The 13084-nt window shown below is 44.3% G+C and overlaps 1 protein-coding gene across 8 annotated transcripts in view; it reads right to left on the bottom strand.

Annotated features, from left to right (window-relative positions):
• Positions 1 to 13084, bottom strand: part of FAT3 (FAT atypical cadherin 3) — a 450775-nt gene that overhangs the window by 117137 nt on the left and 320554 nt on the right. For 6 of the 8 annotated variants that reach the window (XM_053385580.1, XM_053385571.1, XM_053385573.1 and 3 more), the window contains exons 6-7: positions 10489 to 10699; positions 9977 to 10045 (exon numbers count right to left, since the gene is read on the bottom strand). In XM_053385580.1, coding sequence (XP_053241555.1) covers positions 9977 to 10045; positions 10489 to 10699 — 280 coding nt within the window. The remainder of the gene's footprint in view (positions 1 to 9976; positions 10046 to 10488; positions 10700 to 13084) is intronic. The other 2 variants (XM_053385574.1, XM_053385577.1) reach the window with 1 other exon arrangement.

The raw sequence follows: 13084 nt of genomic DNA, 5'->3' as shown, positions 1-13084 counted from the left end.
CCCATTGATTAATATCACCCCCCTCCAGCGATTCTATTGAACATTTGTGCACTGTGGGGGGGGGGACCCAACTTTATCGCTTTTTAAACCTTCAAGGGTGAGGGAGAGCAGAGAATGAAAGGGTTTCACATTGCAATTTATGCTGATTGTTCACCAGAATTAATAACACTGAGGGGGTAACTGCATGTTTAACCTAATGATACCCCCCACCCCAATAAAATAAGGCCGTACTCATTTCTGATGTGCCGATCACCTGAGTTGCAACAAACCAGGGCATCAAATGATGCCTTAAATTATGAGTTAAGCACCTGACAGCCTCAGGACTCAACTCAACCCCTAGGGGTTTCCCATCAGGTGTTATTATCCCCCCCCCCCTCAAAAAAAAATAATGCAGTGCAGTTGCTTTTTCCTGCACCGGCGGATACAATAGCTTTTTAACTCTCTGACCCCTATTGTGAAGGCCCGTGATGCTTTTGTAAGACACGCACTCTTATTATAAAATGCACCTCAGGCACGAAAAGGGTTTTAAAATCCACTTTTAACAGAGCCTATCTCACTGTTCCTCTTTCAGCCGTCTCTGCTCTGTGCAGATTCAGGTCAATGGAAATGAGCAGGAATCCATTTCAGTTTCACCTGGGAAGAAGGGGGTTCAAAAGACCTTATTGCCTTCACCTCGCCCTGGGGTGGCAGAACCAGTGTTACTGGCCTGGCAGGACTGCCATCAAATTTAGTGGACAAACACAGACTTTAAATAACTTAATACTATACCAACTGCACATACGCACAACTAGTAATAATTTCAGTTTATCTTAAGGTTCAGTTGGATTCCATCTAGCAGCCATCAAATCTGGACCCATAATGATCAAAAGGGGCCCAGTCAAACTGGGAGAGCCGCCATTTTAACAAGGGGCAGGAATGTAGACTGTGGGCATGTGTTTTAATCTGGTTTTTAGCTTACTGCTGGTTTTAATTATTTTTGAATGTTTTAAATACTTGTTTTAAACTGGTTTTTTTAAAAAAACAACAACTGAGAATTGTATTGTTTTATTCTTTTTGTATACCACTTGAAGTTTACAAGCAAGTAGTATATAATTTTTTTGAAAAATGAACTCTACCGAAACGAAGAACAAAAGAGAAAGTGAGCTCTGCCATTTTCATTAGCTGAGGTCCAGCAGCAGAAACCTGTTAAAAAATCCCCAAGAAGATGAACAACTGAAAAAAAAACACCTCCTCTTGCACAGCAGGAGCTGCCTTAGGATTTATAATCTAGGCCACAGGAAAGAGACTTTGAAGCTGCACAAAAGACAATTTACCGTCCAACATGTTTTTTTATGGGGGTTTTTTTTAGTACTGGAACTTTTCCTCAGAGGTGACTCTATGCAGTTACTTTAAAGATAAATCAAAACTGTCTTCCATACTAGTTATTTTCAGATTGCTCCTTTCGTTTCTGGCCTCCGCACAAACCAGAATAAGATAGTATTCTGAGGTAACAGAAATTTTGGTCTGTCACCGCAACAGATGGCAGAGACCATTTCTGAACAGGTGCTTTACCAAACACAGGGAGATTTATTGATATGCGGGAGGCATTCAAAAACCTGCAGACTAAACTATCTACCCTACACCTCAGAGGTCTTCCACCTCATTTTGCTGCATGTATGGCTCAGACCAGAGTTACTTCAAATTGAGATACACTTGGATCTGAGTCTAGGTCTGAGGGAGGGGGACCATTTTCATCCTGGGGGCCACATTCTCTCCTGGGCAACCTTTTGAGGTCCACATACTAGCGCTGGTCAGGGCCAGAAGCAAAAAGTACGCATAGCAATGAATACATGCAACAACTATTTCATGGAGGAGTTCAGTTTCTGGCGCCCGTGCAAATTGGAGGAGCATGGCCTGCCCCATTACGCCCTGTTCTGCCCTCTTCTTCTGGGTCCAAAGGGTCCTGTGTGTGGGTGATTGTGCATCAATTTGACAAAATGGCCGCCACCCGTGTCATTTTTTTTTACCACTGTACACAGGGCTGGATTTAGGTTTGATGAGGCCCTAAGCTACTGAAGGTAATGGGGCCCTTTAGATGTCCAGCTGTCCTTTGTCAACAACAAACTGCCACTGTTTTTTGTGTGTTGAATATATGCTATATGGTAATTTATGGACCTAATAGGTATCTAAAGCCATTTGCACATGTTGCCATGCAACGCATCCATGCAGAATGTAGGCACCCTATATATAGAAAGGAGCAAACCAGAGATATTTTAGGGAGCAGGCTAGAAGGCGGGGTCCATGACTTACATCATAGGAACCTACACAACACAAAACACTGCTGCTGTATGTAGGTTTTATTTTATTTGTTTTTTATCTTATATTTTGGAAATGTACATCCAGGTTTTTTCCCTTTAACTTTTTTTGCCCCCCCCCCCAAGGAAGTGGGTGGCACTGTGGGTTAAACCACAGAGCCTAGGATTTGCCGATCAGAAGGTCGGCGGTTCAAATCCCCGTGACGGGGTGAGCTCCCGTTGCTTGGTCCCTGCTCCTGCCAACCTAGCAGTTCGAAAGCACATCAAAGTGCAAGTAGATAAATAGGTACCGCTCCGGCGGGAAGGTAAACAGCGTTTCCGTGCGCTGCTCTGGTTCGCCAGAAGCGGCTTAGTCATGCTGGCCACATGACCCGGAAGCTGTATGCTGGCTTCCTCGGCCAATAAAGCGAGATGAGCACCGCAACCCTGGAGTCGTCCATGACTGGACCTAATGGTCAGGGGTCCCTTTACCTTTTAAGGAAGTGGGGCCCTAAGCTATAGCTTGTTAACTTATACATAAATCCATAGCCGTCAATGTTTCCCTTTTTTTAAGGGAAATTCCCTTATTCCGAATAGGATTCCTCACAAGAAAAGGGAAAGGTTGACAGCTATGTAAATCTGGCACTGACTGTACAGAAGGCTAGCTTCTATCTCTCCTCCATCTCTCCCCTCTATCCCACATTGCCAGAGTTTAAAAAACAACATGTCCCATCTGGCAAAATACTGAAGGAGGGGGTGAAGCTGGGCTGGGGAGTGCTGTGGCCTGGGGATAGTCTTGAGGGACACAGTCCCATGTACCTCTGAGTCTGAGGTACCCCACATCCAGTCTAGTCCTTATTAAATACACAAAACAAACGTTCTACCACTGAGCTTCTCGTCATGCCTGATGCATAGTACCCACTGCAGCTGTTCCCATGGGTCCTCCTCAGCCCATTGCAAGATATGGCACCGTGAACCCGATGCTAACTTGATTTCATGCCCAAACCCCATCAATTCCCCACGTCCTTCTACGCGCGTCTCAATGACTTATCTCGGCTGTTATGTACACACTTAGCAGCAGTTAACTGCAAGCGACAACGTAATTGTTCCTGACATTTAATTAAAGTTCTGCAGACACCAAGGTATTAAAACATTTCTATTGGATTATATGCTTTTAATTATTTGTTTGAAGCCAACCTTCAAAAATAAAAAATAAAAAATGGAAAGGAAAAGGACCTCTATTAATCGGTTATTGTGGAAGGGATCTTTTTGAAGACAAGATCTGCAGATTTCATGAAGAAATTTCTGATGAAACAAGGGTAGCCTTGGGACTGCCAGAGCTTTTTATTTATTTATTTAAATGAATGTTTTATGCTGATAACCGTGAAGGGGGGGGGGGGGAGGAATTCCAATTTTTCATTTAAGTTGCTTTGCAACCATCTTAATGAGCAATCAGAAAATCACAACGTTATCAGAGCACACTTCTTAAGACAACTTTGCCTATAAAACCTAGGAAGAATTCAAAGGGGGACGATAACGACAGCTGATGCCTTTAAAATGCCCCTTCTTTTGCTCACAAAATATAGATTAGTTTCAACTAAATCCAATATTTGTTTAAACTCTGGAGTTACTATGTTGAGCTTCCTCCCCTGCCCTGCTAAAATTCCTACATTTTGCTTAACCAATTACTCGATACATTAAATATATTTTGGGTCAAGTCCAATGATTAATTATGTTCTTGTTGCTTGGTTTCCTTTTGCTCGTTTCAACATATTGTATGTACAGTCAACAATATCTGTTTGCATGTTTTAACATAGGCCTTAATATAATTATCTTGCAAAATTTCAAACTGTGTTTTTTAAAATAGCATGCCTAAAATGCAGGTGCATGCAAACATCTTTCTTTAAGACTTCTTCCTTACAACCCTGATTATGGGTTAGTTTCCTCCGGTATTGAAGGAAACAGCACCTAGAAATATTGCCCACTCCAGATCCCAGTGTACACCGAGACAGTGCTGTGGTACCTGCTATGAGCAATATTCAGCTTTTGGCGTGTGCCAGCCACAAATATTATTATTATTACTACCTCCAGCTGGTTCCTCCCACCATTCCTCTGCAAGAACCAGTCCATGACAGCAATTTCTGGGAGGTGTGGATTAGGCTGGTATAAAATTAGGTTGCATAAAAATGTGGAGTAAATGAAATCCTTTTGCATCGTTATTTGTAGGGGATTACTTGTTCTGCAGTGGTCCCCAAACTGTGGCCTGTGGACCACTGAGTTTCATTAAGGTGGTCTGTGGTGCGCCCATGAAGAACACATAGAACCTGAATTCTGTGGAATTTGAATTGTACTACTACAAAATGCCATATAAGAAATAAAGGAAGAGTTTTAAATGCCATTAAGAATGTTACAGCATCCAGCACAGAACATTGTAACTGCTACAATGGGCAGAAAAATCATCAAGTGGTCTGCCAGAACCCTCAGCAATTTTCATGTGGTCCGTGGGAAAAGAAATTGGGAACCACTGTTTCACTGGAATGTTACATTCAGCCGAAGCAGTGATTGCCTCATTGAAGAGTTTGTGCTGGGAGGTTAATTTCATTTCAGGATGCAGATCTGCAATAAAGATTAGCCATCCTGTCAAAAAGAGGAAAAAAAGTTCCTGTGGCAGACTGCTTCCTGAAATTGGGATGGCAGGTCCAGAATGAAACTGCAAATAAGGCCTGCCAATCGACTTCTTTTATCTGTTTGTTTAATCAATTGCTTTTGTAGTTCAGCATTAATGCTAGGCAATTGGAATTTAAATTAGTGTAAGGTAAAATAAATTAACGTTTGTGCTTGTGTGTGTGTGAAATCATTGATTCCACCTTCTTCTCCTTTTGAGAGTTTATTTGCTTCATCTCCTTTGGCTGCAAGCAACTCTGCCTAGACCTCAAAAATAATCCCTCTTCAGATCAGAATACTAGAACAATAAGAACTATAAAACTCACAAGAGCTTCTCTTCAGGATGAAGCAAAAGCTCTGAAAGCAGTGAATGAAGAATTATTGCTGGTTAGGGAAAGGAAAAAGAGCTTTGTCAGAAGCCCACAGATAGAAGCCACAGAGAATACCCTACATTGCTTTATTGTGGCTGAGCTCTGCCCTATATTCCACTCACCCTGAATACTTTTTTGACTACGAGAATTAGTAAAATCAATTCTGGAACTAGAACCATGCATGTTCTGCCACAGTGGTCGGTTCCTCTGCATCCCCTTCCTTGTGATAATGTGCTTTAATAAAACACTGCAGAAAACCAACCATGGTAGAATCCAACTCTTTTCCTGTGGTGTGCCCATGCTATCCTGCATCTAGGTAAAACACCACAGAAAAGTAATTTTTATATACACCAGCTTGTACAATAGTTTGCTTTTCACAGGAATTATGCAATGCAGTGCTTTAGTAAAACACTGCAAGAAAAGAACCTTGGTGCAATTACAGATACAATCTCATCAGAGTAAAAAAAATATTTTTTTTTAGTGTGTTATCAAAGTACATTGGTGCACTGGCAGGCCTATGCATAGTGGGGTTTGTGGGTGGGTTGGTGCAGCCAGGTACACTTGCTCTAGGCCTTGGAGGGCTAAGCTGGCCGGGACGCTGCACCGGGGGCCTCTTGGACTTACCCTGTAATGGCAAGAATGTCCCGTTGCCTCCCAGATGACCGGGGATTCCTGCCTTGGGCCTCAGACAAGCTCTGCAGGGGCCTGTGCACTGGCAATGCTAATGGGGATGATGTGAATGAACAATGGAGGATTCTAACAAAAGCAGGTAATTTGGATGCAGCTATGCTGAGTTTTGGGACGCGGGTGGCCCTGTGGGTTAAACCACAGAGCCTAGGACTTGCCGATCAGAAGGTCGGTGGTTCGAATCCATGCGATGGGGTGAGTTCCCGTTGCTCGGTCCCTGCTCCTGCCAACCTAGCAGTTCGAAAGCACGTCAAAGTGCAAGCAGATAAATAGGTACTGCTCCGGCGGGAAAGTAAACGGCGTTTCTGTGCGCTGCTCTGGTTCGCCTGAAGCGGCTTAGTCATGCTGGCCATATGACCCGGAAGTTGTACGCCGGCTCCCTTGGCCAATAAAGCAAGATGGGCACCGCAACCCCAGAGTCGGTCACGACTGGACCTAATGGTCAGGGGTCCATTTACTTTACCTTTATGCTGAGTTTTGGAGGCACTCTGGAGGAGAATGGCTTTGGAAGTCCCTGCAGCTTGAAGGATTGCACGGATGAGCCCGAAAGGACATCCCCACAGTTAAGACTGAGCTTTGGAGGTGCTCAGAAGCAGAGAGAGAGAGACCCCAAACCCAGCATGAGGTCAGAGGAGAGTCCTTGCCCATCTTTAACTGTACACTTACTACAAATGCACACACAAGGACAAGAGGAATGCTCTCCACTTGTGGACTCTACCACTGTTGTTTCAGTTATTCTAGAAACTTGACCACAGTAGTTTTGCATTCTTTCCATAAACAACATATGATTCTGAAATTCGGTTCACAAAGATGAAAAGCAGCGCATGTTAGTAAATCTAGCAGAGGGAAACTGGCAGGCCTGGGATTTGGAAACTGGCTTCTAGTTGCATTTTGCAGACTGCTGATCCAGCTATGCTGCAGCTCAGACTGACAGGCCAGTATTTCAAATACCTGAATGCTATTTTTGCCTTTATTGTTTCGTGCCTGCTTTCTAGCACTCTTCAGTGGCATATGGGATAGAATCCTAGCGTCCATTGCTGTTAGTGGAAAACGTAATCACCTAGTTTAAGTAACAGGTAGGTCAGTCATGTGCCCAAGCTGCTCCACGGTGGCCTCTTTCAGCCAATCTGCTTTTAGCCCACTTGGTGAGCCATTTGTCTTGAGGTGCTCATCAGGGAGATGCCACACATTTTACTGCACCGCTACAAACCTACATTTCAGAGGCCCTGTAGTTGCATGCCTTCTGCAGAGCAGACTGAGACAGCACCTTGTTGGTCCATTTGATGTCATCAGGCCAACTGAGAATCTGTGCATTTTGCTCTTCCTGCTGCCCACGCCTTCCTCCTTTTCTACAGTGCCTATTAAATTACAAACCATCCTGTCAGGAACCTGTCTATCCCCTCCTTTGTGCAGCACTCTGTAGAATTTAAAAGTGCTTAAAAAATAATAAAAGGGTGATTCGTTATTCCAGGAGTGCTGAGCTGCTGTTGATGCATTTACATGTCAGCCGCTTTCCTCTCTGTTAATCCTGCCAGGGCTTTTACGTTTGTCCTTTAGGAGAAACTGGCACAGGTGACATCAGGTGTTTGGGTGGCCAGCAAAAGTAATCACAATCCAGGAATAGATAGCCCAGACCAGGCATCCCCAAACTTGGCCCTCCAGCTGTTTTGCTACTACAATTCCCATCATCCCTGACCACTGGTCCTGTTAGCTAGGGATGATGGGAGTTGTAGTCCCAAAACAGCTGGAGGGCCGAGTTTGGGGATGCCTGGCCCAGACCATTTTGTCCATAGGTGGAGAACCTTTTTCCTACAGTAGGTTTTTTTTCTATTCAATATCATGCATCCATCCTCCATCCAGACTTGCAAGAGACATTTTCAGAGTTTAAAGATGCATCCCCCAAAAGGCAAAAATGTTCAGGGCACAAAGCAGAGGTATTGAAGGATGTGGCCCGAGGCAGCAACTTTCTCCAGATGTTCATGTAGAGAGAGGCCTTTATTTATCTAAATTACTTCTGTACCGTTTTGCGTTTTCTTTTAAAAAAAACAAAAACCCTCTAAGCGGGTTTAGAACTTATCATATCACCTGCTTTTTAAATCTGTGGGCCTTTTTATTATTATTTTTGAGGATGCCAAGGACTGAATCTGGGATTTTCTGCATGCAAAGCATGTACTCCGCCCCTGAGCTAAGGCTGTCTCCCAACACATAAAGGTTACACCGGAATCAGGGAAACAGTTTCTCTCCTCTCCGACTTTCTTTCCCTAACTCAGCTGATGTTGCACCCGCTAGTTATAAATAGGAGAATCACCTGGCCGTGTCTCTGATTCAGCATGCATCCACGAGGAGGCAATTTAGCAATATCAGCTGCAATCTCAAACGCTCTGGAGTGCTTGTTGAGTCCCGCTACAGTCAGCAGGATTTAGAAATATGCAAACCCTTCATATGCAAACAGCATCCTTCATTTGTAACACACCTGCCAATCTAGCACAGAACCAGACTCCCGGCTTCCCCCTTTCTCTATCTGTCCTCTTCTCTTTACCAACACTTTTTTAAAAAAAACAGTGGTTACACTCAAGTTTTTTAGTACAGCCTTATGAACAGCTACTTGCCTGGCCACCTGAGGCAAGGAACAATGTCCTCCAGGCGACCAAACCAAGCTACTTTTACAAAAGGTCTGGTTCAGTCCTCCTCCCCACCTCCTCTCTTTGTGACTGTCCAAATCTGTAATATAAATTACTAACAAAGGCACAGGTGGACAAATTGTGTTTGTTTTTTTTGGCATTTATGTGTTAAGCTGCCTTTCAACCCAATGTCTCCAGGGTGGTTGGTTAATGAGGTATACGAGAGCAGCTACATATCATATAAAACATGCTAAAAGTAATTTAAAGCACACTATAGTCACTGGCAGCAAAAAACAGGAGAGGAAGATGATTTGGGCCACCCAAAAGCCCTCCAGATGGGGGGCACATCTATCTAGAATCAATTAAGGATGGAGCAAGGAAAGCTTTCTAGGAAGGCGATTGAGCTGTTTGGGAACCATCAAGGAGGAAGCCCTGTTCGCAGAAGAAGCAAGTTGTCCAAAGGAAATCTCAACACATACATAGTGAGCAGGCAGTCCTAAAGATGTCAAGGGGCCCAGACCATTTAGGGGATTAAAGGTAAAAAAAGAAAAAGAAACTGGCACTTTAAATTGTTGCAATATAGGTAAAGTATTTTCCACAATGCTTATTCCAGGCCACATCCCAGGAGCTATTTTTGAACAAGCTGAAGTTCCTGGGCACTTTCCAAAGGCAGTGTGACGTAGGGCTCATGCTCAGAATTTCTAGGCACAAGTCCAGGCTTTCCTGGTCTGTATCAGGGTGTTGCCATTGTTTGTTTTTGCTCTGGAGCATTCCCTGTGAAAACTCGCTCTTTACCGATGAATCAGAACAAATGGCAATCTGCAGAAAACCCAAATTGCTGTTTGTTCCGATTCAGCGTTAAAGAGCAGGTCTTCCTGGGGAAAGCAGTGGGGAGCAAAATAATAATAAAAAGTGCTCAGACACAGAACAGGAAGGTGTGACTGTGCCTAGAAAGCGAGGGGCAAAAGTTAAGGTGGATAAGTCCAAAGTCTAATCTGTCAAGTGGTCTTGTACAAACATTTCCAGGTAGAAACATGTGCAGGCTGGTAACTTCTATGGAGTTATTTGCAAGGTCATTCCAAATTATTTAAAAGCTTGGGGTGATTGCGAGCAACAAAACTATTCATGATTGTCAAGATATACTGTAGTTAGAATGACTATAGGAATGGCTAACAAATGGCTTGCACAATTTCCATTTGTCGTCTCCGAGGTAGCTAGTAAAGATTTAAGTGCAGTTGGCTTCAGACTGCTCTCTTTTATGGGTTTTTTTCTTTTAAACACAACACCATCCCCCAAAAAGGTAAATAAATAAGGCAGTTTAGAAAGTGTACTGTAGCAAATGTGTTTGCACTGAAGGTACCTTCTGTTGAACAGTTCTGCCCACAAGCTGTCTGTAGGATATAGAACATCTCTCGAGCATGCTTGCCACCTTGAAGCACAGCAGTCGGAAGCAGAAAAAAAAGAAAGAACCGAGATAACAGAATGCAAGAGGAAAAAATAAAAGCGTGAAGAGAAAAGAGAGAGAGAGAAATGAGGGACAGCCGATCTAAGTTACCATCAAAATACATTTAGAAATGGGATTAGCAAACTATGGCCAGAGAATTTAAATGACAGACAACATTAGGATTGCAAGTCAATCACATATTATGGAAGAGAAAAAGGAACAATCCAGCCATAAAAGCTTAGCTAAGGCATCATAACCAAAGCATGACAAAGTAGTATATTAAGTTAGCCATTTTCAAGTACAGCACCACAAATGCAGTCTTAATTCCGGGGAGCTAATCCCTTGTTAGTTTCCTCCTTATCAAAATCCACACCGCACTTATTTCCTCCTGCTTGGAAGATGCCCACTGGCACCATGCCCACGCTTACCGACAATGTCAAACCACAGCGGGATGTTGGCAGGCTGCACCGAGACCACGCCAACGATCTCCGTCACTCGGTCGCTTTCCATGACGGTGAAGTTGTAGAAGGGCTCGTCGAATGTCAGTGGGATGGGGGAAGGCGACGGTTTCTTAATCCACTCAATGTGGAGGCGAGCGGTCGAAGATTTCTGCGGCCGCCCATTGTCAACGGCTTTTATCTGTTGCACATGGAGAGAGGGAAAGAAGGCAGGTAACAATCTGGCAGACTCCTTTCTGAATAGAATTTATGTGTATTTCTCTCTCTCTCTGAAACAATCCACAACTTTCAGTTTTCTGGATGCGAGTCATAGCTTAAAGATTATTTGCCTGTGCCCAGTGCCAAATTCAATCATAAGATTTGTGTTTTGGTGGTTGGTAATATATATACCGTATTTTTCGCTGTATAAGACGCACCAGACCACAAGACGCACCTAGTTTTTGGAGGAGGAAAACAAGAAAAAAAATATTCTGAATCTCAGAAGCCAGAACAGCAAGAGGGATCACTGTGCAGTGAAAGCAGCAATCCCTCTTGCTGTTCTGGCTTCTGGAATAGCTGTGCAGCCTGCATTCGCTCCATAAGATGCACACACATTTCCCCTTATTTTTTAGGAGGGAAAAGGTGAGTGGTACACACACACACAGACACACACACAGACACATATTTGGAAGGGACCACAAGGGTCATCTAGTCCAACCCCCTGCAATGCAGGAATCTTTTGCCCAACACGGGGCATGAACTCACAACCCGAGAGTCTCGTGCTCTACCGACTGAGCTACCCTTTGGTTAAAGCAGGGATAGAAAACCTGTTTTCAGCCCAAGGGCCACATTCACTTCTGCGCAGCCTTTAAGGGGCCACATGCTAGTGGTGGGTGGGGCCAAAGGCAAAGTGGGCGGAGCAACAACAGGAAAGACCTGTATGCAGATATACTGCCCCAAATACTGTTGCTTTACTCCCATGATTTTCTGAGTTAAAGGGGGTGCAAACAGATATTTCTCTGGACCCAAATAACGCAGAAATGAGCGCCAACCATGCACTATGCCGCATGATTGCATTTTGAGTGGGGGTTACCTTCTGGGGTTACTTGTTATATGCAAAAACACACACAGTCAAACCACCCTCTTGGAACTGCCCCCGCGTGACCATCCTTTCCAAAGCTGTGCACCGAGTCGTCCTTGCCCCCCAAGCAAGGCTCTGGGATGCTCTTGCAAGATCTGGTGGTGCTGTCCAAGTTCCTGCAGGTCTTGAGAAAGCACCCAACCTCAGTGTACAAGGCAGAGACCTTAAAAGCTGTTCAGGGAAGCTTTTAAAGTTTAATGTTTTTAATGTTTGATGTCGTATTGTGTTTTCAATTAGTTGGAAGGCGCCCAGAGTGGCTGGGGTAACCCAGTCAGATGGGTGGCATATAAATATATTATTATTATGATTTCCATGCTGATAAAACCTGTGCAAAAATAACTTTTAAGCTCCTTCCTTCCGTGCGTTTAACTCGTGTGATTTCAACCAAATAGCCTTCAACCATGCAAGGTTGAAATTAAATGTGAGTAAGATGTGATTGTACTGTATTCCATTCATTTTCCAGAAGTGGCTTTTGCATGATGTGAAAGCTCAGATATACTGTCACGCTGAAATGTCAGGGGGATGCTGTGTGAAAGCAGCCTAAGCTTCTATCCCATGCCAAAGAGGAAACATTGTGTATGGATCTGTAGCTGGGCTAATTGTTTAAGCGTGGTACCAGAAGTACCATAACTCAGCTCCTGTCTTGGAAGGTGGCTACGAGAACCCATCCTGTTTATTTTCATTCTAATGAAGATCCATCCCATACTCTTGGTGGTGGAAATTCCAGGTAAAGTGCTCCTCTTGGGTGAAGATGCCACAGGGTGAATTCACAGGTTAAGAACTAGGGCAGGACTGGAGAACCTGGGACCTCCCAGGTATTGCTGGACTACAACTCTCATCAGCCCTTGCCTGAACAGAGCAGGCATGGCCAAACTTGGCCCTCCAGCTGTTTTGGGACTACAACTCCCATCATCCCTAGCTAACAGGACCAGTGGTCAGAGATGATGGGAATTGTAGTCCCAAAACAGCTGAAGGACCAAGCTCGGCCATGCGTGCCATAGGCAGAGGAAGCTGGAGACTGTGGTGTGGGTGTAGTGGTTAAGAGTGGTGGGCTCGTAATCTGGTGACCAGGGTTTGATTCCCCGCTCCTCCACATGCAGCTAATGGGTGACCTTGGGCCAGTCACACTTCTCTGAAGTCTCTCAGCCTCACTCACCTCACAGAGTGTTTGTTGTGGGGAAGGAAGGGAAAGGAGAATGTTAGCCGCTTTGAGACTCCTTCGGGTAGTGATAAAGCGGGATATCAAATCCAAACTCCTCCTCCTGTAGTCCAACAACATCTGGAGGGACAGAGGGCCCCCCCCCATGTGGTACATGGACAAATGCATATCTGCAGGGAGCTACATCAATTATACCTAGACCACAAGAGGGAAAAAGCTTTGGTCTGGCGTGGCAAAAATGCAGCTTCATATGTTCCTCAGTATAGATCAGAAATAGGGAACTTAAA

This window comes from Podarcis raffonei, chromosome 4, assembly GCF_027172205.1.
Source record: "Podarcis raffonei isolate rPodRaf1 chromosome 4, rPodRaf1.pri, whole genome shotgun sequence".
In the NCBI taxonomy this organism is placed as follows: Eukaryota; Metazoa; Chordata; class Lepidosauria; order Squamata; family Lacertidae; genus Podarcis; species Podarcis raffonei.
Note: the sequence above shows the minus strand (reverse complement) of the source record. Positions and strands in the feature narration are given on the sequence as shown.